Source organism: Papio anubis, chromosome 9, assembly GCF_008728515.1.
Source record: "Papio anubis isolate 15944 chromosome 9, Panubis1.0, whole genome shotgun sequence".
In the NCBI taxonomy this organism is placed as follows: domain Eukaryota; kingdom Metazoa; phylum Chordata; class Mammalia; order Primates; family Cercopithecidae; genus Papio; species Papio anubis.
Window position 1 is genome coordinate 25,186,897 of NC_044984.1, and position 27,892 is coordinate 25,214,788.

The 27,892-nt window shown below is 42.4% G+C and overlaps 1 protein-coding gene across 2 annotated transcripts in view; it reads right to left on the reverse strand.

Annotated features, from left to right (window-relative positions):
* Positions 1–6,952: 6,952 nt before the first annotated feature.
* Positions 6,953–27,892, reverse strand: part of ITPR2 (inositol 1,4,5-trisphosphate receptor type 2) — a 491,137-nt gene continuing 470,197 nt past the window's right edge. The window contains exons 56-57 of one of the 2 annotated variants that reach the window (XM_009180421.4): positions 11,412–11,573; positions 6,953–10,712 (exon numbers count right to left, since the gene is read on the reverse strand). In XM_009180421.4, the coding sequence (XP_009178685.1) occupies positions 10,626–10,712; positions 11,412–11,573 (249 nt within the window). In that variant the 3' untranslated portion in view covers positions 6,953–10,625. The remainder of the gene's footprint in view (positions 10,713–11,411; positions 11,574–27,892) is intronic. The other variant, XM_021923257.2, reaches the window with a different exon arrangement.

A 27,892-nucleotide genomic window follows, 5' to 3' on the forward strand; every position in this document is an offset into this window, starting at 1 on the left:
AGAATATGAATTCTCCATTGGTAAGCCTCTCTCTCCTCTCCTCCAAACTCCTTCCTCTGGGCCCCACAGTCTACCTCTCTTATCTCACCTGCCACCTGGCTTCAAAATTGTCTGTGCACCTGTACCTCTCAGTAGCATGTCATTTTAAGACATGCCATATCTTTTTGATTCACTCCCTGCCTGCCACTCTCCCCTAGAACATACAGGCACAGAGTTGGCACTCAATAAATTACCTAATTTAGGGGTACATCATCGACTATTAGCCAATATGATCTAATGGAAAAGTGACAGAATATCACAGTCATCGTTCTCCTCCCAATAGTGCTTTTTCAATAGAGTGTCTTCTAAAGCCATTTATCCATTGTATCCCCAATTCTTCCACAATTACATTGAATTTTAAAAAGTGACTAATGAATAATGGACAGTTCAAATTAGACAGGAGACAGTGGAGTCTGGCCAAGTGGGGAGGGGCATGGCCCTCCCAGAATCGACCACCATGCTGTGTGAGTTGGCTGCCTTCATAGTTCATTCACTGAGCCAGCCCAGGGGGTAAAGAATAATGAGCTTGTGAAGGGTGCAAACAAAATCAGTCTCAACACTTTGTAATATAGTGCATTTGTTACTTGTGTTTATCTGTGTGCATGCCTACATGCAGCCCTGCTGCGTTAAGCCAAGAAAGGGACACATTACAATATATGTGTCGAAGCAGTAGAAGTATGTTAAAATTGTTGAGTAGCACAGGCAAATGGCCATCTGCTGTGTATCTTGAAGCCAGAACATTGGAGCCTATAGAGGTGAGTTTGAACTGACGAGAGTAATGTGCTTCTCATTTAAAATCTTCTATCATACTATTTGTAGGTTTTCCTGTAATCGAATTTAGAGGGGTATTTAAAAATTGAGATGCAGAGAAGGCTCTTCTGCCACCACTTCCTTTAGTTCGATATTCAGTGGCATCCCTACTGTGTGAAGGTTGACTTGAAAATCTGGCCAGGCTATCTTCTCTAGTGCATCTCCCGCTACACTGAAGCACTTCTGCACCACCTTTCCGGGTGCTCTCAATCAGCAATGCTGAAGGAAGAAGAATGCAGAGTTCCTCTTTGCTCTTCTTGCTTGAGGCAGGTTGATATGCATGGCTGGCATCCCAAATTGCAGTGCCCAATAAGCAATCCTTACAGAGCCAAAGTGCATCATCCCACACTGATTCTAGCTTCTCTTAGAGTCAGAGGCAGTGCATTATTTTCCATTAATATATATACACAGACCCACAGTGCCCAGCAAGTACTAGTTCCAGAAATCTTACCCAGGCTCCTAACACTTTCCTTCATTGATTAAATATGCCAAGATGCACCTAGCTTCTCTACTAACCTGTTCTATTTCCTGTAGTGCCATGTACAGGAAGTTTATCTTTAGAGGTGGAATGAGAAGATCTGATGGGAATGCAAGGGAGAAAGGGGAAGTTGACACTGGAACTGAAGAACTCAGAAATAGTTCTCACGTTAAAAGGGATGGCTGGCCGGGCAATGGTGGTTCATGCCTGTAATCTCAGCACTTTGGGAGGCCAAGGCGGGGGGATCACGAGGTCGGGAGTTTGAGACCAGCCTGGCCAACATGGTGAAATCCCATCTCTACTAAAAATACAAAAATTAGCCAGGCGTGGTGGCACACACTTGGAATTCCAACTACTCAGGAGGCTGAGGCAGGAGAACTGTTTGAGCCCGGGAGGCAGTGGTTGCAGTGAGCTGAGATCCTGCCACTGCACTACAGCCTGGGTGACAGAGCAAGACTCTGCCTCAAAAAAATAAAAAATAAAAATAAATAAATGGGATGGCCACCTATCCAGTTGAGTGTGGCCCGTGTCCTGAAATTAGTGACAAATTGTGGGAATCAGTCAAAGTTTTCTCCTAGTTTCTTTCTTTCAGCTATCCATGAACTAATTCTCAGAATGGAATGTCTAGTGTGTTGTAAAAGATATAGTTAGAAATTTCCTTAACAGATTTTTCTTAGCTTCAGTAATGGTATTATGTTATTTAGTTTATGAATGATTAAAATGTTTTATTTTTATGTTGTACTATGAGGTATGGTTTCCTTTCTGTGTTTTCTATGTTTGTGAATAGAGTTAGGAGGAGCTAATCAGGCTCTGATGGTCTACCTGCTTACTTGCCTGGAAGTTCTACATCTTTTTGAAACTCTTCTCTTAACTTCTGAAACATCATTTCTTTTTCTCTCACTAGCTCTCTGGTTTTTCTTTCTTATTGACTATTTCTTGCTAGATTTTCTTTGGGGCTGTGTCCTCAAACTTCTCTTCTTAGTATCTACTCTCTCTTTCAGCATTCATTTGTTCCTTTGATCTCATTACCATGTATGTCCCGATGACTCTGTCATCTTTTATTTCTAGCCCTTTTTTTTCATAGTCCAAACCTATATATCCAACGGTCAAACAAATATTTCTTCCTGGATGTCTCTAAAATAACTAAAACTCACATATCCAAGGATAAGCTCATCATTTTGAATACTTTTTGCAACCAACTCCTTTTTCTGTCCCTAGAGCCTACTCCTTAAGATAAAACCATTATCCTGTCTTGCCTGGACCACTGAAAAATTCCTTAAATATAACAAGTACTAAATAAATAGTTGTTGAGACAAATAAATACACAGGCATGGAGGTAGAGGCTATTCAAAAATCTCAATATTTGTTTTTCACATGAATGGCTATCTGTTCTATCCTATATTTATGAAACTGAGCTTTTCGGAGCTAAACTTTGCATTTTTCAGTTAAAGTTCTTCAGAACAGCTTTGTTCATTGTTCCAGTTTTCTGATATTATTGTTACTCTGTCATCAATCATGTTAAATCTACTTTCCAACTTTATGTCATTTCCACATTTTATAATTTTGCTATTTCTTTCTTCCAGACATTTAAATAAATGTTGGTTGGGAAAAGCCAAGGACAGAGATCTAACAGCAGGCCAAGGATATTTTACGCTAGTCTCATATTAAGCGAAATTGTTCACTTGCATGCAAATTGGTAAGCTCCATTGTCATCCAGGACAAATTTCTCTATCTTGTCAACAGGAACATCATGGAAACTTTTCTTAAATGTCTTGTTGAAATCAATTTAAACTGTGGCTATGGTATTTACTTAATCTACAATTCTAGTGATCCTATAAAAATGCAAATGAGTTTGGAAGAACTTGTTCTTAGGAAATACTGGCTGGATTTTAGTCATTAGGATCTTCATTTCTTTTAAAAAAATGTTATTATTAAAGTATAAAAGCAATTTTTAAAATGATAAAAAGAAAGTAAAGAAAAAGAAAATGTATATCCTATAGCTATTTTACAATGAATATCATTGCAATATATTCTGTTCAAGTTTTTTGGAGAAGTTGGCTTTTTTGTATCATGAAGATAATAGTGTATATACAATTTTGTAGCCATTTAAAACATTTATTCTGCCTATTTTCCAGTATTGCCTCAATTTATATACTTCTCATAGGTTTCATAACATTCCAACCTATGTCTGAATAATAAATTTTTAAACACACCCAAGTTGCTGGACATTTGGACTGTGTTCAATTTTTAAATTATAAATAATAATATGATGAGTATTTTGTATACATAGTTGGCCCTCTGTATCTGTAGGTCCTGCATCTGTGGATTCAATCAACTGCAGATAAAAAATATTTGGGAAAAGAAATGAATGTTTACATCTGTACTGAACATTTACAGACTTTTTTCTTGTCATTATCTCCTAAACAATACAGCATAACAGTAACTTATATACCATTTACATTGTATTAGGTGTTCTAAGTAACTTAGAGATTATTTAAAGTACACAGAAGGAGGTTTGTTGGTTATATACAAATATTATGTCATTTTATATCAGGGACTTGAACGTCTGTGGAATTCAGTATCAGTATCTGGGCGGGGGACGGGGGGAGTGGGAGGCGGGGGAGGTCCTGGAACCAATACTCCACAAATACCAAGGTACAACTGTATAGATCTTTTTCTTAGTTTACATTTTTCTTGGATAAATCCCAGAAGTTAGGGATTTTCTCGTTACAGTAGGTAGCTAGTCATGTATGAGCAGGGCAGGAGAGGACCCCCAGCCTGACACACACACCAAAAGCACTGGGCGACCATCAGGTGATGGTCAGGCAGTTGTTAACTGTTTTTCTAGAGTAATAATTGGTCACAGCCAGCACCAGAGAAAGGCAGTTTCCCAATGCACAGAAAACACCTGAAACTGATCAGCAGCTTCCCAATAAGATCTCAGGAGTAGGGAGAAGTAAGGCAAATCCTGGAAGTAGGCCCGAGTCAAGAGGTCAAGCTACGTACTTGGTTTCTCAAGTCATTCACTTGGCCCTCTTGCAAGTTATACTTTCCTTCTTTTCTTTCCTTCCTTTCCTTACAGTTCTAAAGCTTTTTTACTCCTGCTCTGAAACTTGCCTCAGTCTCTTTTTCTGCTTTATGCCCCTCAGTTGAATTATTTCTTCCGAGAAGGCAGGAGTTGAGGTTGCTGCAGATCTGTACAGGTTCACTGCCGGTAACTCAGGGTAACTCAGATCTCTTCCACCAGTAACATCCTGATGCCTAATACATATGTGTGTGTTAGTCAGGTGGGCTGGGTTATGTTGCAGTAACAAGTTATCACATACATTTATTTAACAACCAAAAAGAAATAAAAATCCTTAAATTTTAATGGCTTAACACATAAAAGTTTATTTCTCACCAATTCTGCTGTAGGTCTCAAGGTTCTCCAAGGTAGCTCCCTTCAATGATTCAGAGATTTAAATCTCAGGGATTTAGGGTGGTTCCATCTTGGCCTCCATGATTGATGTGGCAGGAAAAGAACTGAAGGCCGTATAGGGGCTTCTGAAACCTCAGATTGTCAGCTGGCCTCACAATCCACTGGTGAGAAGTAGCCATGTGTTGCCACTCAATTGCACTGGGTGCTGAGAAGTGTGACTTCTGTGCATAAACTAGGCAAAGGGGTATCACTACCGAGGTCTACTTCAGTGGAGTAGTTCTGAACTATGACTAGCTAACCTGGAACTACAGAATTTCCTAGAATTCCCTTACTCATAGGGTTACACATTAGATATGACCACAGGAGATATCTTCATGAGATTTGGAAGGTGGAAGTGCACAGTCACTAAGCTCAGAAGTAGCAGGCAACAGGTGCCGCTGCAACACCCAGCCTCATCTCCTGGCTCACTCTGTCGGTGTGGGCAGTAGCTAGTCCACAGTCCTCCAGCTCACATGAGATCTCTTCCTTCAGCTCGTCTGAGTCCTGGGCCAGATGCACATGCAATTCCATGAGGAAGGGTGCCAGCTTTGTTTTTAGGTCATCCGCACTATGGAGTTTAGGTCATCCGCACCACCGCAGTATGGTGGTGAGAGCTAGATGCAAATTTTGGTTTGTCTTCTTGAGTTCTAGCTTATCCTTGCTCTCTCCTGCTTCATACCCAGCTTTCCTTCCTGACTGCCAGCCCCACTGACTCACAGTGACTTCAGGCCTTCCACCAGACACAGAAGCATTAGCCTTCCGGAGAGTTCTTTACCATAACTGCATGGTATCTAATGCCTAAAATAAAATCTTCAGCCCATGATACCAATACCTATTTTGTTTCCCTGAGAAACCCTAATTGATAGTTGTACATTCATATTTTTAATACTGCAGGGCCTAATTTTAAGGTATTGTGGTTACAGACTTTTTATTTGAATTTACTGCTTAGAAGGCCAAGATCACAAAGATACACCTGACCCACGTAAAAGGAGAAGAGGGAGTGGGTTATGGTATAGAGTAGGGAGGATATAATTGTCCAAAGTGAAGATAATTATTACTGAAAAACCAGAAAGCACAGTCATTAGAGCAGGGAGCAGCCTTCGAAGCAGCTCTGTCCTATGCAAGTAGACCTGAGGGGAGGGGAGCTTTGCACGGATGTCTGGGGTGGATCGTACAGGAAGTCCATGCCTGTGGCCACATTCCCACAGCTGTGAGTAGGGCCACTCTCCCTGGAGCTGATCTTGCCCCAAGGACCAGAGTTAAAGGGGAACAGGCTAATCTGGGGGGAAACCCACACTGAGGCATTAAAAGCCATCATTTTCTATGAAACAGAGTCAAACTGAGTTTAACAACTTATCTCTGTTTCTATACATTTTTCTCCCAGCATCATATTTGGTATCTGTTTTTGTTTGCCATGTGGCTCTGTGTGAGGTGTCAGCACCTCTGATGTGGGTGAGGAACATAGGTGAGGCTGAAGTACACACATTCTGGCCTGGAGTTGTTCTCTGAACATTAGGACTTCCTCAAAGCATCCCAGTTGACCAGGCAAAGGAAGGGTGACTTGCGGACTTCCACCACACTGCCCCCACATGCACACTACTGCCCGCTCTTCGTGCCAATTACTCTCACCAGAAGAGGAACTCCCTGTCCAATTGCCCTCCCCCAACCTTTCCTCTGATTACAAACAAAACAAACAAATGTTTCCACACTACTTCAAGGAACTGTGGCACACTGGAAAATACCCATATGAGTAAAGAATTCTATTTCTAGATTGCATGTGATTTGTGCCACCCATGTTGACTTCAGCTGTTGCACACTCGGTTCTCTTCTGAGGGGAAGTATCATTTAAAGCTGTGCGTGTTAAGAATCAGGAAATCCTAAGCCACCCAATGGTCTGTGCCCACTGAGCTCAAGCAGGCCATCAGACACCATGTGATGCACCAGTACGAGTTGGTACACTGGGGAACTGGCCAAATCCCAATAAGCCTTAGGGACACTAGTCCATCTGGATTAGCTCATCGGTGTGGTTCAAGTCACCAAATTTTTTATAACTAATGTCTTGCTCTGTAAAATAGTAATCATAATGCCTTTTCATACCAATGCAGATATTACTTAGAAACATTATTACTTAGAAATAAAGCACTTTAAAGTATTGCAAACAAAAAAAGTTATACACATCCAATTTTATTAACATTCACTTATAAATTATCTGCCCTTGACATATATTGCAATTGTGTTTTTAGGCAAATATAGTAACCCTCTACGGCAGGATAGAAAGTCTTCTTGGTGATATGAGAAGTACTGGTGTGATAATTTCATAAATTATTCAAGTCTGTGGAAACACTCCAGTTCAGAGAAGGGTACCTGGATTTGTTTTCAGATTTCTCGATTTTCACATGCACGTTAGACTCTCTGGTTTTGATGGTGCATGTTTTCTTCTATTAAATGAGATAGCTTTCTCAATAATTATATCAGAAACAGCAGCAATGAGTGACTACAGGGCCTCTACTGGCCTCAGGCATTTTCTAAAAACCAGAACTAGCTGTCAAACTTTGAGAATACAGAGCTTCCCACGGCCTTCCCCATCCCTGCATTTGGTGTGCACCTCACAATTTCGTGCAATTTAGTGACTTGCCAAGCTCCCGCAGGCATCTGTGTTTGTGCTGAAGATGTCTGTCTCCTCTGCGGTGCACCGTGTCGTGTATCACAGCGTATTGGAATGGGTCTGTAGGTCGAAATAGCTGATTTGTGATTCAGGATAGCTTTAACAGCCGCTGGAGGGAACACACCATCTTATGGCAGTTGCTCTTCCACACAGCTTTGTTCTCTGCATGGGTAAGGGGTATCTCTGGGGTCCATCAACTGTTACATCATGATGCCTGTGCGATATTTACTTGCTTATATCCAGTCTACTGGGTCCCTGAAGAATAAGCTTTTTTCTTCTTATTAGGTAATATTTACCCCTCCTTTTCTCTAATGATAAGAGTACTGGGAAGCAGAAATCCCTATCTCCACCTTCTCTCACCAACTCCCCAGCCTCCCCACTCATTCTCAGTCCTGGAGGCTGGGGGCTGGGGGCTGAGTGTGGGCCATACTGCCTTGCTGTTTGCAATAAAACAATTGTAAAATAAAGAGAGCAGCCAAGACAGGGAGTTATGAGCTGAGAATATGGGAAGAAGCACACAATTAGTTCTGATGAATGAAATATCTTCCTGATATTATTAACAATCCCTAGAAGTTGTGTCCTCTTTACCAACAGAAAAATGTTGATGTGTAAGAAAAAAGCTCATTTCTAATTTAACTTTTTAAGGGGTAGAAAATATGATATATTTTGCATACATATAAATTATTTATTTATATTATAGTCCTATATGATACAAGCATTTTCTCATCTAAAAGAGTTAACTCAGAAAACATACTTGCATTAAGCTCTTGAGCCTCAGAATGGAGTACAGAGGGAAAAAACCCTTTTGAAATTAAAAATATTATTCAGCAGAAACTAATATTTTTGAACCAATATGGATTTTAAATAACTAAATATTTTTTTCAAAATCTCCCTTAACATCAAAGTCCAAGATGATTGCATTTATTTTGATGTCACTATATAAATACAAGGATGTTAACTGATACTTACCTAGGTCAAACATTCCAGTTGCATTAACAAACATACACATAACAAATATAAATTTATATCAAATGTCAAATTTCCCCATTATCTTCTCCATTAGGAATTTGATGTTCTGAAAAGTGCCTTTTCTAAGCATTTAGGCAGAAAAGAAAGAGGCATTAAAAATACAACTAAGAAATATTTAAATTTTGATGAAATAAGAGTCTTGTTAGTTGCAGTCTCTTTTGAATACTTTCCTTAGGAGAAAATACGCTGTGAAACAGTGATCTGCCACTACACAGTGGTTGGGGACATTAGGTCATTTCTAGATAGCAATTATATACACCTAATGGCTTATTCCCTACAAAATGAACTATTATGGTGTCAGAAAAGGCTAGATACTTTATCATCTGAAAGACAGGTTGCTCAGATGTGTACAAATGAATTTATTCTCTTGACCTCTAGTTCAGATGTCAGAAATATTTTATTTTGTACTAAAATAGAGAGAGGTTCCTATATTGGAATATGTTCAGTATTTACCACCTTTCTCTTCTATTCTCTATCCATAAAACTGCCTGATTAAAATATGTTAAAGTGTACTTTTAACCTGATACTGTTAATAGCATTGATGATCCTGGATTTTAAAGATGGCTGCTTTATTCTACTTTGATTTTGGGAAAGCCATTTAAAACAAACAAATATGTGCTATCGCTTAAAGTTTTATAAAGAATTAAGAGTAACTGAATGACAGCTAAATTTCTCATGTATTTATTGACTGCCTGTTAGGTTCAAAGTTCTGTGCTACATGCAGACATATCAAAATTTCTTATATCTTTGGATCACGAATGTCAGGGTCTTTCAGCTCCTGGTCAGAAAAAATACTACCATGTCAGAGTGAGGAATTCTTAGTATGAGGTGGTGCTGGGGAGTACCAGTAGCTTCAGTTCAAAAATTCATTGCTCTGGGTCCCAACACACCGCTTCTTTTCCTAACACTTTAATTATCCACATTTTGCTCTGCTATTCCAAACGTGTAGTCTCTAAGAATAACCTGAACACGCCAGGTTCTCTCCCTCCACAAATTCTGAGTGCATGATTTAACATAAAAACAATTCGAATAAGAGGTTTTTGTCTTTCTACATTTTGAAAAGCCCTTTCAGATACAGTTTTAAATACGTAATTGAAATGCGGCATTTTCTTGAGTATTCAATACATTTCTTGGATTTTTTTTTTTTTCCTAACTGCAGGAATACCATAAATGAAAATGCTCAGTTCCTGAAGCAGTTCTTTAGGCACAGCAAACATGAGTCAAATAGCTTTCACTCCAGGTTTAGAAAAGGCAATGCCACCACCATAAGTTTCTCAGTAATTCCTATCACCTTTAAGCATGTTCATGTATTAATCTCAATATATTTTAATAGCATACACACGGTCTCTAAAAACCCTTTCCTGGGGTTTACTGTTGGCTTTTTATTCCCCCAGATCTTTAAAAAATCTTAGCCTATCCATGACTTAGAGCATGTTTTCAACAAGTTATACGAAAATCTCCTTTTGTGCTCCACATTGACAGAGCCTGTCTGAATCCGGAGAAGGCAATCACATTCTGTTATGTTGTCAGCATGAGAGGCAAAAGCTCCAAAGTACTAAGTTCCTAGAGCTGTAAATCCATTGTGCTTCATGTTATAAATAAAGAAATTGCCCTGTGACAGCTACAGTTTGGAAGCATTATCATTTCTCTTTTCAACTCTCACTTTTCATCTTTTCAGTTATTTTCCTTAGGAAAACTTAGCCACCAAAGTATGACTTCTTGTATCACGAACCTATATGCCACAATTAAAAGAAAGAAATTCCAACCAACCATGTCAGTGACTGTAGTCAGCACTTAAGGCAAAACTGACTCCTATCGATTTAGCAGAAGATAGTTCTCTCTGCCGCGTGTCTCCTTCCACCCTGCCGCTCCCTGCCCTCTCCAGCCTTTTGGGCAAGCCTTTTCTTCCTGTTGCATTGCAAATGTGTGATGTACGCTTTCTAGCAGATGCATTTGAGGTTAGGTCTTCGCAACCATGAAAACACAGTTATAAATTGTTCTCGGAGCTAACCCACTCAACATCTTGGCACTTGGTTGTTTTTAACTTTTCAACAATAGGCACTGTTCACTCCCCTCTATCTCAGTTCTTTATTCAGTGATCAGGCAGGACACTGATGAAAGGCTAGTCACGGCTTCCCCCCATGGTATCAGTGTGGTGGCATGTGATGATTCACATGGGGTGTGTTTGATCCGAGGAAGCCCAGTCTCTGCTTATTCTTCCTTTGTTCTGTCATCTGGGGGAAAAGAGAGAGCGTGTGTTCAGCGGATTTTCTCGCTCTTACCCAGTGCTGGTGGGCCACAACCGTTTTGAGTAAATATTCCCCAACTACCTACTGTCCAGCATCATATAGAATATATTTATCAAAAAAGGGATTTTTTTAAAAAAGTGAATTTCCATAATCAGAGAAAAAGAGCAAACCCCTCTTTGTGGTTAGGAAGCAGGAGCCATTTTAGAAAACAGATCTTGCCTGTCATATAGCTGTCACCATCACCACAGTCATTTTAATAGCTACCATGGTTACTGTTGATATTTTTACTAATACTAACAATTTTATATGATAAAGGGGTTGATTATAGCATTGAAATGGCAGATACTAATGAGGATCTGCCTTTCCCATGGGCTTAGTAATTACTATCATGGCAGAAAATGATTTTTTTTTTTTTTTTTTAATGCAAAGAGATGCTTGTAGTTTGGCATTTTCTCCTTTCCCCCTTCCACAGAAGGAGAAGTGTCGCACAAGGCTCAGGGAGATGGGATAAGTGGAAGTCCCCGTTTGCTGGGATGCGGTTCTACAGTACGATGTGAGGTTTCTTTCTCGGAGTTTGCAATCCTCTATGGCTAATGACCTGGCTCCCTGGACCCTCTGTCTCCCCTCACCAGAGGTGGTGAATGATTTTATCCCACCCAGCACCGTCTCCCTGAATGCACCCACCTGCTCCTTGAGCTCTGCCAGCTGACCCGACAGCTGTTTGACTAGACTCATGGTCGATTCCAACTTCTCCTGAAGGTTCCGAATTTCATTTTGCTCACTGTCGCCTTCATTGCTAACGAGGGACATGGCTCGCATCCGAGGAAACCAATCCAAATTCTTCTCCTGAAAGTAAATAAATGTGTGGGAATAAGGGAATAAGTATGGAAGGGGAGAACGTCTATAGCTGTTTATTATTATTAACATATAAACCAAAGTCTCTTAGCACTTAAATTGGAGAGAGAAAACCAGGCACAGGGAAGGGCTGAAGTAGGGCTTAGACGCTGGTCTTCATGGGCTGGGGGACGACCCCAAATATTGAAGCAAACTTTATATGGGCTCCCAGGGAGGTTCCAGCTGAGGCATTTAGAAAGCACCGTGAGGGCTACAGGCATTCAGTGAATGATGACGAATGATGAGGTGGGATCTGGAGGCTGGGGGAGCAGATCCAAGTGTGTGTGGGTACAGCATAGGCATGCACTGTTTCTCTTTCCCCCTGGCACAGAAGAGAAGGCGGGGGATGGTATAGGAAGGTGGTGAAAGAAATGTTTCAGCCTCAGCCACCCACACTACTTTACCTCCCACTTCCTCTATAAAGGCTCCCCACCAGCTCTGCCTCCCTCCGAGCTCCACTTGAGGAAGAGGGAAGTGGGAGGGCATGGCCTGAGGTTACTCTGTCTGCTCCCTTTGGAAATATTTTATTGCAATGGGTGAGAGTTAGACTTCCCCACAGGGCAATAGCTGGTTCCACTTCTGTTTTTGTAGGCAGCCTGGGTGTAGGTGTTGTGTGTGTGTGTGTGTTTTCCCTCCAATCGTGGTAGAGACTGACAGATGCTTTCTTCAAGATTCTGCTCAATTGTCTAACATCATAGAATCACTATATATTACTTATATGACATTTTTCCATCCTCCCCAAAGCTCCGCAAGGTAAATCATGTGGTCCCCATTTTACAGATAAGGAAACAAGAGGTTCTAAGTTTCATTACACTTGTCACAAGCTAGTAAATGGCCAAGCTGGGATTTGAAGCCTCTGCAGCATTGATGGGGTGTGCCAGTCTTTGTCTCTGTCTACCCACCTATTTCTCTAAATCACCTTCTCCCAACATCCCTAGCAGTGAGCATCGTGCTTGAAACTCTTTCCATTCCAGAAAAGTCCACTGAAATGGCTACAACAGCCTCTGCCTGTGGAATCCCTAGAATGAGAGTCATCAGTGTTCTTCCCTAAGTGACAGTGGCAAGCCCCAATTTGTGTATCTCTAGACTGCAGGCTCAATCTTACCTGGCCCTTGGGTTGGCTTTTTGTTGTTGTTGCTAGGCAGAGAATAACAAGTTCTTTATAGTTCCCTGCCCCCAATGGCAGTGAAAAGGGCTGATAAAGAACTAAAGATAAAACATATTGAAGAGTTTTAAACTGCATTTAAACAGCTGTAGCTAATTAGCATTTCAAAGGCGAACAGTAACTTACTCTGAAGTGCAGAGTGACAGATTCATTCATTCAATCAATCCTTCAGCATCTATTGTTAGGTATTTAGGGGTGAAAGTCAGATAAGACTGTGTGTCTGCTCTCAAGGAGCTTATGGCTCAGGACAGCCCTCCACAAACAGTGGGCTGCACACTGTGTGTACGGAAATCCCCTGGTTGCTTTTGAAAACTGCAGATTCCCACCCCACCACCTCTTACCAAATCAGGACCTCAGGGAATGTGTGTGGTTCTAATATCATTAAAGTGTTAAGGACTCTGGTTTATAGAAACAGGGAAGACTGGCTGGGTAGGGAGATGAAGCAAAGGGGAAAGATCTGAAATAGGCCTGTGGGGGAAGAGCAGAGGAAACCTAACAGGGACTCATGAAATGCTTGCACGGTAGTGTGGCTGGTCCAGCTGCTCACCCACAGCCCAGATGGATGTGCAGATGAGATAGAAAGCTCGACTGATACAGCATGCTGTCTCTCCCTGGGATGAGCATCAGAAAGATCAAGGTTTAAGGGAGTTCACACATTAATGTGTGAATTTAAAATTAATTTACATTACCTATTATGTGAATTTTACAACTGAAGAAAGTGAGGTACCATGGTTTAGATATGGTTTGTCTGTGTTCTCCAAACCTCCTGTTGAAATTTGATCTCCAGTGTTGGAAGTGGGCCGAATGAGAGGTATTTGGGTCATGGGGGCAGATCCCTCAGGAATTGGCTTGGTGCCATTCTCACAGTAGTAAGTGAGCTATCACTGTTTTTTTTAAGACTGAGTTTCAGTCTTGTTGTCCAGCTGAAGTGCAATGGCGCAATCTCCGCTCACCACAACCTCCACCTCCTGGGTTCAAGCGATTCTCCTGCCTCAGCCTCCTGAGTAGTTGGGATTACAGACATGCGCCACCACACCTGGCTAATTTTGTATTTTTAGTAGAGACGGGGTTTCTTCATGTTGGTCAGGCTGGTCTCGAACTTGCGACCTCAGGTGATCCACCTGCCTCGGCTTCCCAAAGTTCTGGGATTACAGGCGTGAGCCACCGCGTCCGGTGAGTTCTCCCTCTTAGGAGCCTCGATGGGTTCTTGGGGGAATGGATTAGTTCCTGTGAGAGTGCGATGTTACAAGCCAGGGTGCCCCTAGGGTCTGGTGTCTTTTTGCATATGCCCACTTCCCCTTTGGCCCTTCTCTGCCATATTTTGATGCAGCACAAAAGCCTTCACCAGAAACCAAGCAGATGCTGGCACCGTGCTTCTTGTGTAGCCTTCAGAACCATTCCCTAAATAACTTTCTTTTCTTTATAATCACCCAGTCCCAGATATTTCTTCACAGCAACACAAAATAGATTAAGAAATGAAGCTGGTAACTGGATTAGCTGGGATCCCAACTCAGATCTGTCTGCACCATGGTCTGTTGGCAAGACAGGAGATTGTGGACAGAAAGTAAAATAACAAAATTTAAAATTCTGAAGGTAAAACAACTTTATGAAATGAAAAATTTTGAGGTGAGAGTGCCTTAAGCCTGGTAAAAGTAAATATCACTGAACTTGGGAAGTTAGTGTTTAATGGATACAGACCATTAGCTGGAGAAGATAAGAAATTTCTGGAGATAGATTAGTGATGGTTGCAGAACAGTATGAATGCGCTTCATGCCACAAAACTGTACACTTCAATGGTAAGATGGTAAATTGTGTGTTATATATATTTTACCACCATTAAAAAAAAATCACAGAATTTGCAGAGGCTAATTTTTAGATGAATTGTGCACAAAACTCCTGAAGTCATCCTGCAGGTCAGTAGTCGGGGTAGATGAGGAGGCTGTGGGTGGCCAAGGGCTAAAATCTGTATGAATGAACAAGAGTGACCAGGAGGTATTAAAGGATAGAATGGGAAGGACTAGAAAAGTGCATTTTTATGGGAGGTTTGAGGTATGTTGATTTCTTGGTGATGAGGAGCCCAGAGTGCTGACCCTTTTCTAGGGCTCTTAATACAGACAGGTTGGGAAAAATAGGCAGTTACCACCAAGGAGCTAAAGGAGACGGGGCTTGCCATGGTTTGAATGCTTGTCCGCTCCAAAATTCAATTTAATTTTAAAATTTGATTGGCATTGTAACAGTATTAAGATGTGGGACCTTCAGGAAGTGATTAGACCATGAGGCTAATGTGTGAACTTCCACCTCATGGGGGTGATGATTGGTGCTGTAACAAAAGGGCAAGTTCGGTCCTCTCTTTCTCTCACCCCCTCACCTTCTATTCTGTGATTACGCAGCAAGAAGGCCCTCACCAGACACGGGCACTTTGAAAATAGACTTCTCAGCCTCCAGAACTGTGAGCCAATAAATTTCTGTTCATTATAAATCACCCAGTCTCATGTATTCTGTTACAGCAACACAAAACGGACTAAGACAGGGCTCGTCTTGGGAGAGCCAAGAAAGCAGCGTTCTGGGAGAGATTTTTTCAACATACAACAGGACAAGGATTCCAGAGGGGCTGTTGGGGCAGGAGGATTTGGGAGCATCACAGACTGGGCTTGGGGTAAGAAGGTACCAGGAACGGGAGGGATGGTGAAAACATCAACCTTCAAAAAGTTTCCGAAGGAAACAGATGCAAAACCTTGTTCTAACAGTAGACTGCAACTCTCACAGATAATGTGTGAGCGTTTGTAAAGCTGCCTCCAAAGAAACACTATTGCAAGCATCTCAGGGGCCAGGATAAGCCAAGTCCATGGCCTCTTGCTTTTGAGGAAACAATGGTAGCTCTCAGTGGACCATAGCTGGTGCCATTTGAGCCACAGAATTCCCTTTCCCTACACTCTCTTTTTTCATTTGTTTCTTTGTTCACCCATTCACTTAATAATCCTTGCTGTGTTTACTATGTCTCTGTTAGGCACTGGGAAAACAATAATAAGCAAAATCCAGCACAATTCTCATGCTTATGGAGCGTGTAGTTCATAGGTGGAGAGTAAGACTTCAAACAAAGGATGATAAAAGTAATGAGAAGTGGCCGGGCGCGGTGGCTCAAGCCTGTAATCCCAGCACTTTGGGAGGCCGAGACGGGCGGATCACGAGGTCAGGAGATCGAGACCATCCTGGCTGACACGGTGAAACCCCGTCTCTACTAAAAAATACAAAAAAACTAGCCGGGCGAGGTGGCGGGCGCCTGTAGTTCCAGCTACTCGGGAGGCTGAGGCAGGAGAATGGCATGAACCCGGGAGGCGGAGCTTGCAGTGAGCCAAGATCACGCCACTGCACTCCAGCCTGGGCAGCAGAGCCAGACTCTGTCTCAAAAAAAAAAAAAAAAAAAAAAGTAATGAGAAGCTGTGCTTAAGTGCAAAAGCTACACAGTCCTGTCATCCTTTCTCTTCGTTCCTAAATATTATCCTGTCTTCCAACCCTCTTCTGGTTTTTCTAATCTTTCTTTCACTCCTTGTATCGTCTGTGTTTTGGTTTGTTTCTCAGCCTTTTCTCTCCTACTGTTCTGCTTCTTGCTTCACTCCTCCCTTCCCTTGTATATCTGCTGATCTTAATCTGAGACAAATATATAATGTACAACTAAAAATTATTTTAATATTGGACATTTTATGGTTCCTTTTCTTAATTTTTAAGAGACCTGAGTTGAATGCTTTACATTTCTCACTACAATGGGGGGAAAAAAACCCAGCTTAAATTGATTGCTTTCTGTTCTCTTTTTTAAAGAAAGCAGTCTTTTAAAAATCAGTTCCACAACTGATTTTTCTTCAAAATTACTGCAGAAAGTACAGTATTCCCTGTTATTTGAAGTGGATACATTTCAAAACCCCTAGTGGATATCTGAAACTGTGGAGAGTACTGAACCCTAGATATACTATGATTTTTCATATATATACATATCTATGATAAAGGATAATTTATAAATTAGGCACAGTAAGAGATTAACAATAACTAATAATAAAATAGTACAATTAAAACAATATACTGTAATAAAAGTGGTCTCTTTCTCTCTCAAAATATCTTACCATTTCGGACTATACTCGACTGTGGGTAACTGAAAGCACAGAAAACGAAGCCATGGAGAAGGGGGATTACTGTATATTCTTTTCACGAAAATTAACTCCAATACAGCAGCATTCTTAAATGGTGAATATGCTTTTCCATTGAAAGTAGCTGCCAATTAAACACTCGGAAGTTTCTCTCTCTGTTCTTATGGCTTCCACAGAAGGCTCAATCTGAGCAGGGGAAGAGGAAGGTAAATCCGACTTTAACCTGAGCCAGAACCATAGGACAGACACACAGAGAAGATACTAGTTAACAGGACACCACTTCCTCTCCATGTCAACTTGTAATATGTATGCCATCTAACAAAGCAATTTGATTTGGTTTGTTATTTCTTGATTTACTCATGCATGCTATGTACATCTTGTGATCATGCATATGATTATTAGATTCCCATGATGACTTGTGTCAAAATGAAATAATCTCCTTACTTCACCAGGAATAAACATATTTGACCACAGGGTACTATAAAGTCAGGGAAGATGTGGATTAACTGTTAGATTCTGAGGCTATAATGTATGGTCCTAGTAAGTGGGTGAGTGGAAATCCAGAGCTTCTCAAAGATTCTAAAATGCAAAACTCAAAGATGAACCGTCATGTCCCTGAGAAGTCCCTTTAGGGCTCACACACTATGTCAACCATACCCTTTTATCCCTAAATTCTAATAGTTATCTATTTCTCTGGGTGATTAAAAGACCATTAGATAGAAGTGTAGAAACCTTGTAGTCATTCAATAAAATGATTAGGTTGCAAGTGTCAAAAGTCAGCTGTGCTGGGCCAGGCACGGTGGCTCCTGCCTATAATTCCAGCACTTTGGGAGACCGAGGTGGGCAGATAACCTGAGCTCAGGAGTTCTAGACCAGCCTGGCCATCGTGGTGAAACCTTGTCTCTGCTAAAATAACAAAAATTAGCCAGGTGTGGTGGCGGGTGCCTGTAATCCCAGCTACTCAAGAGGCTGAGGCAGGAGAATCGCTTGAACCCAGGTGGTGGAGGTTGCAGTGAGCTGAGATCATGCCACAGCACTCCAGCCTTGGCTACAAGAGTAAAGGCTCTGTCTTAAAAAAAAAAAAAATCAGCTGTGTTATGTTTTCATATTTGGTTCTTAAATGTGATACCTGATCTGTGGGAAAAGACAATGGCGGTATAATGGAAAGAGCACCAATCTATGAGTCAGGACACCCCGGTTCTGGTTTTACCTTAGCAAAATCTAGCAATAAGATATAAGGAGGAAGAAAGCCTTATTCTCTGAGTCCCAGTTTCTTTATCTGTAAAATCAGACTGTCACCCTAGGTGGTGTCTGTGTCTCTTCCAGCTCGTCATTCTGTGAACAATGATGTAAAGAGCTTTAAAAACCAAATTGTTGAGAGAAGATTGAGCTCGCCAAGTGAGCAAACAGAAACATGGCATTTTGGCTAGAAGCAGCCTCAAAACCACACAGCCCACACCCAGTATACTGCAAATGCCTAGCCTGAAACCTAGAAAGTTTAGGTTTCCTTGAGGTCTCAAGGCACAATAGCAGCAAATATCCTGCACTTGACTCCCACTTCTGGGCAAGTTCTTCCATATTACATAGTGGACTAGCTCTTATATAGCCTATCCCTATTCTTACCTAATTGTCCACTGGCTCAAGAAAATATAAAGAATGTAATAATTTTTCTCCATATCAGAACGAGATTAAGAAATAATGCGATTGACTTATGTTAGCCGAACATTGGAGAAATTGTCTTGGTCTTTTTAGCTCTATTAAGTACATATTAAAAGCTGACCGTGGGTAAGCTACAGAAAGCAAGAATTGTGGTTCTACATCATAGTAACATATCCTACTTGTGGGCTGCCTACCAAATGTCAGGCACATTTTAATCATGCTATGACCAATACCCACAATTCCATAAGGTAGGGACTATTTCCATCCCATTTTGCAGATGACAATACTGAGGCAAGCGGATCAGTTACTTGTCCAAGGTCATATAGGTGGTGTTAGTGGCTAAACCAGGCTTTGGCCTCCACCCTATTTGATTGAAAAGCGTGTATCCTGTCACTGCACCAGACTACTCTGCATGTCAAATGGAGATATCTATGCTTAGCTTCTGAACTTGCTAAGGAAAACAAAGACTATAGTAAATCTCCAAACAGAAGCTACTATACCTTGGGCCCCCTTTGATTTCTTCTTCTGGGGTATGCTAAAGGTTGATTTATTAAAAATCGGAAACAAATCCTCTAGGCATGGTATCATGGATGCACGTGCAGGTACTGATAGAAGTGCAGCAACAGTTGACATTCACTGTGATTTTGTAGAATGCTCTGAAATACTGCTAATAAAGAACAACCCACAAAATGTACTATGTATTGTAATGGAGTATCAGTAAACCATTTAATATGTACCTTCACCTCTGCCCACAGACTTGATGGCTATGCTTAGAATGTGCTGTCACAAGACCATTTCCTAAGGTTTTTCTTGGTTACCATCCTTTCCTGAGCTTTATGTTTATACTGCATTTTCCATTCTAAAATTCATTCACAGAGCCTTCTAGGCTGAGGAGCATAAGCATTTCCCCAAAGCCTCAGCATGACCTATTGCATTCCTCTCTTTGCACTTTTGGTCTGAAGACATCAGCAGAAATGGCTCTCAAAAGCCACACAAGTCATGCTGCTACTGCCTACTTACTGGAAGATCCCTCAGGGAAAGACAGCATTTCTTCTTTCCTAGAACTTTAGACCTAGAAAATAATCTGGAACAAGAATTCTTTCTGAAGTTGAAGTAATCATTTGGTTATGGGGTATGGTTATGGGGGCGTGTCTCATGGACCCCAGCACCTCTGCTCAATTTCAGTAAGGGCATGATGAGCTTCTTACCTTTGCATCAACATGGTGGCCTTGAGGGCAGATTAGGCATTATCTAAAAAAATCAGGAGATACCCATGACATTGGCATTGGGATTCCTCATCTAGTTTCTAGTGAACACCCACCTGTATACAACAAGGACTGTGAGCAACAAAACAACTGGTTCTCAGAGAGGCTCAGATGTGGGCCTTGCATTCATGAGGGAGGAGGAATGGGCTAGAAAACATAGTCTTGTTTAACAAGTATCAGGGACTGCAGGTGACAGAGAAAGGATACAGCTGCGTTCTTTGAAATTAAAACACTAAGGCTAGGTGTGATGGCGCATGCCTATAATCCCAGAATTTTGGGAGCCAAGGTGGGAGGATTGCTTGAGCCTGGGAGTTTGAGACCATCTTGGTCAACATAGTAAGACCTCATCTCTACTAAAAATTAAAAAATTAACTGGGTGTGGTGGTACACACCTATAGTCCATCTTGGTCAACATAGCAAGACCTCATCTCTACTAAAAATTAAAAAGTTAACTGCGTGTGGTGGTGCACACCTATAGTCCAAGCTACTTGGGAGGCTGAGGTGGGAGGATCGTTCGAGCCTAGGAGGTAGAGACTGTAGTGAGCTATGATCATGCCATTGTACTCTAGTCTGGGCAACACATAGAGACACTGTCTCTAAAACAACAACAAAAACAAACTATTCTTCGACTGACAAATAAATGAAAACCTCAACTCATTCTAAAAAGAGGGTTAGGGTTAGGGAAGAAGAGTAAGAGTGAATTTTGCTCCATTAGAAAAACATGTGACAGGAGTTGAAGATTCATTTTCAAGCTCTTATTAACCAGAACCATCTTTCTGTGTCTCCCTGTGTATTCTGTCTGGATCTCCCCAGATCTTCCTTGTGAACTGTTAGGTTCCTGTAAATGTGGTGAGTACCGAATTTGTGTGGATTGAGAAATCTGGAATGTGTTAGTTGTACAAAGCAAAACAGGATTGAAAGATTTTGTAAAGCTACAAATCCCTTCAGAGTGTTATCATCATACCTTGAAATATTGCTCAAATCTAAATGCTCAAATCTCAGGTTTATATTATATATTCACATATTATAAATTTGTGAATTTTTACAAAATTATAAAGCAATATTACAAACAGAAAGCATCCTTGGTTAGCTGAGGCCATATGCAGAGTGGCTGAAGGCCGCGCCTTAGAGCTGTGCATGGCACCCAACAAAGGCTGGTGTCACTGCCGTGTTCCTGCCTGGCCCCTTTTTCATGGCACCATTTTCAGTGTGCTGGTGGGAAGGGGCTCCTGGCCTAGGAGCCTTCCAGGGACAAGGCTATTTAATCCAGTCATTGCTCCCAAAGGCAGAGGGAAAAAGAGGCTCCATGAAAGTGCCCATGAAGGAGGAGAGTTCCGGGATGAAAATGACTTCACGGGACTCCTAATCTCAGCAGGGCCCAGGTATACAATAAAAAAAACTACAGCTGGAAGGTACTGAGAGATGGGCTGATTCTATCACCCCTGACTTTATAGGCAGCACAGCCATGGTGGGAGGGGGCATGACCCTTGCCCAGCACAGGGCTTGCAGGAGGACAGGACTGCCCACTACCATGTTATGGATGGTCCTGCGGGCTCTAAGCTTCTGTAGGTGTGAGCCTGAAGGCCCCTATCCCTACTGGCTTCCTGACTTTAGGGAGGCAGAGGGAAGCAGGTAAGTGAGGACGCCCTCAGCCAAAAAGAGGATCCAAATAGTTCAACCAACATTTCCAAACATGCTGTGAGGTATCAGGAAGAGCACTGGGCTCTGGAGTTTCAAAGACTCATGGGTAAGAATTCCCATCCTTAGACTGTTTCCAGACCAGTGGCGGAGTTGGTATGGGGAAATACAGATGGCAGGCAGTAAAGACTTCTGCAGTGGGCATCCTGGGGGCGAGAAGCACTGTATGTACTAGCCCTCACCTGCAAATCATCCTCTGGGGTGGGCTGCATGTCAGATGGTGGCTCTTAATTGTTTGGGGGCATTGAGAGAACTGTGATCTTCAAGACCTACCTTTCCCAGGTGGCCTGAAATAGCACCAAGTTTGAAAGCAGGGCTCTGGGCAGTGACTTGGGAAAACAGGTGTGGATACCAAGTGTGATGAGGACCCTTGAGCTTAGCTTTGTTCCTGTGGTGGCAAGTGGTGGGTCTCACCCCCCCGCTCAGAAAAAAGCCTGGACTATGAATAGAGACCACAGACCCCGAGAACCCACCTTACTTCTCTGGCCCATTCCTCCTCCTTCCTCCTTCCCAACTCTCCCTCTTAGAAACTTTCTGACCCCCATGAGCAGGAGTGCAGAGGCTACACAAAGAAGTGAAATTACTTGTGTCTTCTTTTGGCCCCAGACTTCTCATCCCCGATCCAGCCAACCATAAGCCTCAGCTGTCTATAGAATGCATCAGCTACATCTGCTCATGGTGGGGTCCTGCCCATTCCCAGCCAACAGGGCACCAAGGGATACAGCCACAGAGAGAAGAGGGAGTAGCTCAGGACTGGGGAGGTCTAAGAAGGCTCAGATCCAACGGCAGCTTAGACAATTGGCAAGCTACAGGCCTCTTATCCATCAGTTCAGCAGCACTGCTAGCACAGTAACCGGGAACATGAAGAAGCAAGACTCTAGGATGAGTGACCACCTCTGATGAGTGACTTGCTGGGAGGCTCTGGGGGTGGGCACTGGTCCCAGTGTTGAGCCAACATAACGGTAAGGAACACTCAGAGAGGGGAGGTGGAGTCCAGCTCCCAGAATTGCTTTGAGCCATCGGCCAGCTGATTCCCAGATGCTGTAGTGGCATCAGACACAGGGACTGGGGCCCAGTCTGTTAAAGGTCTCTGGGAATCTAGAGATGCATTTGATGACACAATGATGGAAAAACTGGTCTGAGCAAGGGGCCTGCCCAGCATTCTCCCGGATCCCTACTGCTGTTTTTCCCACAGAAGTGTCAAGTGGGAAACATTCTGCCCATAAAGGAAAAATAATTAGGTAAAGCTTTGGCATCAGAAGAGGCAAATTAGCCGGGAGTGGCGGCACACACATGTAGTCCCAGCTACTCAGGAGATTAAGGCAGGAGGATTGCTTGAGCTCTGGGAAGTCAATGCTGCAGCAAGCTGAGATTGTGCCACTACACTCCAGCCTAGGTGACAGGGTGAGACCCTGTCTCAAAAAAGGAAGAGACTGTTGGGGACACCAGCAACCCAGGGTCCTACCAATGGACTTCCTCAGGGCCAGTCATGTCCCTTCCTGCTTGTGTTTTTCTTTTCCTGTCAATTCTGAACTCCACTGAATCTCTACATATTTTCTTCTTGGGACCTTAAAAGCCTTTCTTAATCTTACTATTTATTAATTTCCATATTTTAATCTAAGTTATCACCTCCTGTCCTCCTTCGAAAAGAACATAAATGTTTATTTTCTTCTGCAAATAATATGAAGTAGAAACATTTGCAAGTCTCGCTGAGATAGAAAAAATCTAGAGATTTCTTCATGGTGAGATTAGGGGAAAACATTTGGAGTAGGGCATTGAATACTCGAGGGGGCATTCGTCCAATGTGTGGCTGCCCAGAATCTGAAGCTCCTTCCTGTGTCTGAGGAAATCATTACTGTGGGGTCCTGATGGAAGTCTGGGTCCAGTCTTCTGCGACAGAAGCTGAAAAGGCTGATACTCTGTCTGCCCTCCCTGTGGCAGCTAGAGCTCAGTCATGTGACCAAAGGGTGGCCCATCAGATGCTCTTGCTTGAGATTTTCATATGGAACAAGGGATGCCAAGAAGCAAAATAGTACAGAATTCTTTCCATTCACAGTGGTTGGAGAGGTGGCTTCTGGCCGTGGCGATGCCCTCTGTGCTGGCGCCAGCTTCCAGCACTCAGCAATGGCACTCTTCCTCTAACCAGGCTGTCCCCAGGTGGGACCTCTGGCCAGCTCTTGGATTTTCTCTCAGAATCTGCTCATACTGAGTCTGGTTTCTGCTTTCCTCTGAATGTTGTAATCCTTTCCACAAATTCCTTCTCTTCCTAAGATAACCAGAGTCAGTTGCTGTTGTTTGCAATGCAGAGCCACTGCATGAGCCCATGTGGGCACTGACGGTGGCTTCAGAAGGGGTGGCAAGAGTGGGACACACGGAAGTGCTACCACAGCAATGTCTGCCAAGGGGGCTTTGAAGTCGGAAACTGAGTGCTTGAAAATGCACACTTGACAGACAACAGTTTTCCCCTGGAGGGAGGACAAGTGCACGTCACCACAACTGGCTAATTTTTGTATTTTTAGTAGAGACAGGGCTTCTCCACGTTGGTCTCGAACTCCTGACCTCAGGTGATCTGCCTGCTTTGGCCTCCCAAAGTACTGGGATTCCAGGTGTGAGCCACCACACCTGGCAAGTTGGTGGTTCTCAAAGTCTGTCTTCCCTAGATCACCTGGGAAATGGTTAGAAATACAAATTCTTAGGCCTTACTCCAGATCTACAGAATCAGAAACTCCAGGGTTGAAGGCCCAATAATTGGTGTTTTAATGAGACCTCCAGGTGATTGTGATGCACGCTAAAGTTTGAGAATGACCACTGTAGATAACTTAAGGTCTAATCAATGATTTCCTAACATCACTACTCATTGGATGAACTGTAAAGAAAATTCTTAACCATACTTATTGTACATGTTGATTTGGTAATCATACAATTTGTTGGCTAAATATGTACACATTGGAGCATAAAAGGAGTGCTACTAATAATTATGTAGAGACAAGGACATTAGATGAAAGACTGCTCCAGTCAAAACTGTGGTTCCTCTGGGTTCCATTAAAACCTAGACTATCATTTATGGGATCTGGACCACCTAAGTAAGAGAATGAAATAATTCTGTGACAGTATTGGGCAGCTTCTCAAGATTAGAAAGTCCCATTTACATGTGTAAAATTGTGAGAGCATGACTTTGAGGTATTATCTACCGGGAAGTCATAAGCATTCTGGTCACCTAAAAAATGCCTATAACAATGGGTTTTAACGTATTTCTTATGTGAGAGTGGTCCATACTGGCCACTCCCACTTCATTATTACCCGTTCTCTCCTTTAAGTCTTTTTTAAAAATAGACAGCTGCTAATATTCCCCTGAAATTCTTCTTTGATTCCAAATACCTTTTTCTAGCAAATCCCTATTTTTTCCCCTCAGTCTTTCGTCCCTGGCCTCTCTCCTGGTCTCTGAGCTTTCCAAAAGTCCATTGCCAACGGGCTGGGGCATACCCAGGTTAAAGATCTTGAATGGCTTTTGGGGGTCAGCACAACACAGAGGTCTAATAAAAAATTCAAAGTTGGATGAAGGTGATGTGCCAGGTTGCACTAAAGAGACCTTGCACTCAGACCAAACTTTCTCATTAGCATCAGAGACCTAAACATTCTTCACTTGATTTTTGAAACAGGGTATCATGTGGCATGAGGGATGCTGAATTTAAAAATCTGAATTGAGTACAGACCAATATGTTATTCTGGGAGGGGTGGGGCAAAAAGGGTGTGATGTCAAAATGGGATTCAACTCTAAGTTAGATTATAGCTTTGCAGAGTATAGCAGTGACTACTGTCTTGCTGGCTCTGGGAATTGGACCCAGTACAGGGTGGTGCACAGCTGGAAAGGCATTTCACCGTCATCACCAATGCATCGACAGCTGGCTAGGTGGGTCCCAGACCATGTGGCCCTGTACACACATTCACCTCTACCATTACCCAGCAGCTGTAGGTCTTCACCTGCTCTGCCAAGCAGATGTTACATGGTGAGAAGAAACAAAGTAATGCCAAGTAGGGTGAGCATAAGAAACTTAAAATGATGAAGCCTGGCCATGGAATTCCCAGGAGACAAGTGAGACTGAAAGAATATGATATGCTCTAATTCCACAGGATGCTGGCTCTTTTCAAATAATGGCTCTGTCTGATCATAATTATAAGATGCATAGACACAAAAGGCACAAGGTATTGGTGAACAGGAATTACAGCCACGAGCCACAGATTAGTTTTACACAAATGGAGTGTGGAAACAACTGTTGATCATGCAGTAGGTGTTGCAGTTCTAATTTTTGTGCAATTTCACAAATAAATTCCCCATGTTTTAAACTGAGGCTACTTAGGTTATATGCATTTTATACATTTTTCTCATTGATTGATTGATTGTAGGGTGGGGTCTTGCTATGTTGCCCAGGCTGGTCACCAACTCCTGGTCTCAAGGGATCCTCCTGCTTTGGCTTCCCAAAGTGCTAGGATTACAAGTGTGAGCTACTGTGTCCAGCCCACTTTATACATTTTTTTCTATTTTTGAAACATTTCACTGATTATTTGTTTTATGGGATATCAATCTGATAGAAAAAGACTTTAAAATACTGAAATAGATATTGAAGCAATTTCTACATGTAAAACTTGTTTCTAATACATGATGAAGCCAGTCTGATGAAATAACATAATGTTTTATGATCGGCCAATCATATCACTTGTTATTTCCCGAGTGACAGAGTGTCTTTGTTATTGATGAGCTGCCAGAGCACACCTGGGTTTATGCTAATGAGGTGGCTCTTGGTGGGCCCCTACATAGTGTTGGGAGGTTATGGAGTAGGAGGAAAGGGGCTGGTTACCAGAGAGACCAAGCACACATGATTGCAGGGTTGGGATTTCAAATCAGCCCAACCTCTGGACAGGGAAGGAGGGATGCTGGAGATTGAGTTCATTCACATGGCCAATGATTCAATCAATCAGGCCTATGTAATGAAGCCCTAAAAAAACCTCTGGACACTAGGGCTTGGTTGAATTTCATTGGTGGACACACTAATGTGTAGGGAGGGTGATCTGCCCTGGTTCCATGAGGAGAGGCCATAGAAACTCCATGTTCCCTCTCAGACCTCACCGCATGTGTCACTTCATTTGGCAGATTCTCTTGATTTGTATGCTTTATATAATAATAAAACTGTCTTCATTAGTGTTTTTCTGACTTCTGTGTGCTGTTATAGCAAATTATTGACAAGAGAGGGTTGTGGGAACCCCCAAATTTATATCCAGCCAGTCATAAATGCTGTAGCCTGGGGACTCCCAAAGTGTGGCTGGCATCTGACATAGGGCAGTGTTGTTGGAGATCATGCTTTCTAACTTGTGGAGTCTGCACTAACTCTGAGTGGGCAGTGCCAAAATTGAGTTGCAGTGCACCCAGCTGTGATTGAAACTGAATAGCTGGTGTCAGACAAGGCACCCACCCTAAACACCTCTGGTTGTGGCCCATGTGGCCATCGGCTGCTGCTCATGGCCAGAGGGAAAGGGTGACCTTGGTGGCAAAGGTAAGGAAGCTGCAGGGTGGCTAGCTCAGGTTGCTGGGTTTACTTTTGCTAACTGTTGCTACTTGGAGACCTATAAATAGTGGACATTCGGTTGAACTATTACAAAGAGAGCTACAGAAGCTAGAATACACCCAGAAACCTGCAGCTATATACATATTTAGGATATGATCAGGCAAGGCAGAAAAGATTTATCCGGGGTCTATGGATAAAGAATAAAGTAGTTTTCCTTGTTTTCCCTTGAGCCTTGAGCATGAAAAGCGTGCTGTTGGACTGTGATCTTACATACATTCTCTCTTTATTTCTTACCCATTCTGCCTGAAGAGTTGGCAACAATTTGAAATCCATCATCCTGGGTGTGTTTTATGGATTAAACTATTTATTCTTGTATGTTCTACCCATTTCCTTGTCAGGAATGAATTCTGTGTATTACAAATAATTGATGACATCAGGCACATCTCAGAATCAAAAAAAAAAAAAAAAAAGGCACTGATATGTTTTTAATATTTTCCTGGCATAAATTCTTAACTCCTTTCCTAGCCCAGGGGGCCTTACATGATCCAGTCTCTGTCCCCCTCCCCTCCCCCATCTGTGGCCGCCACCTGCCACCCTCACTAACTCCGGCCACATGAGCTGTCCTGCTGGTTTTCTTTCATGTCCAATCTGTTCCCACCAGGGGTTGGCTCCTGCTGATTCCTAGACCTCTCCATGGTTTGCTCACTTACTCCATAGAGGGCTCTGCTCCAGTGTTCCTCCTCAGAGAGGCTGCCATTGACAACCCTACCTAGCACACCTTCAT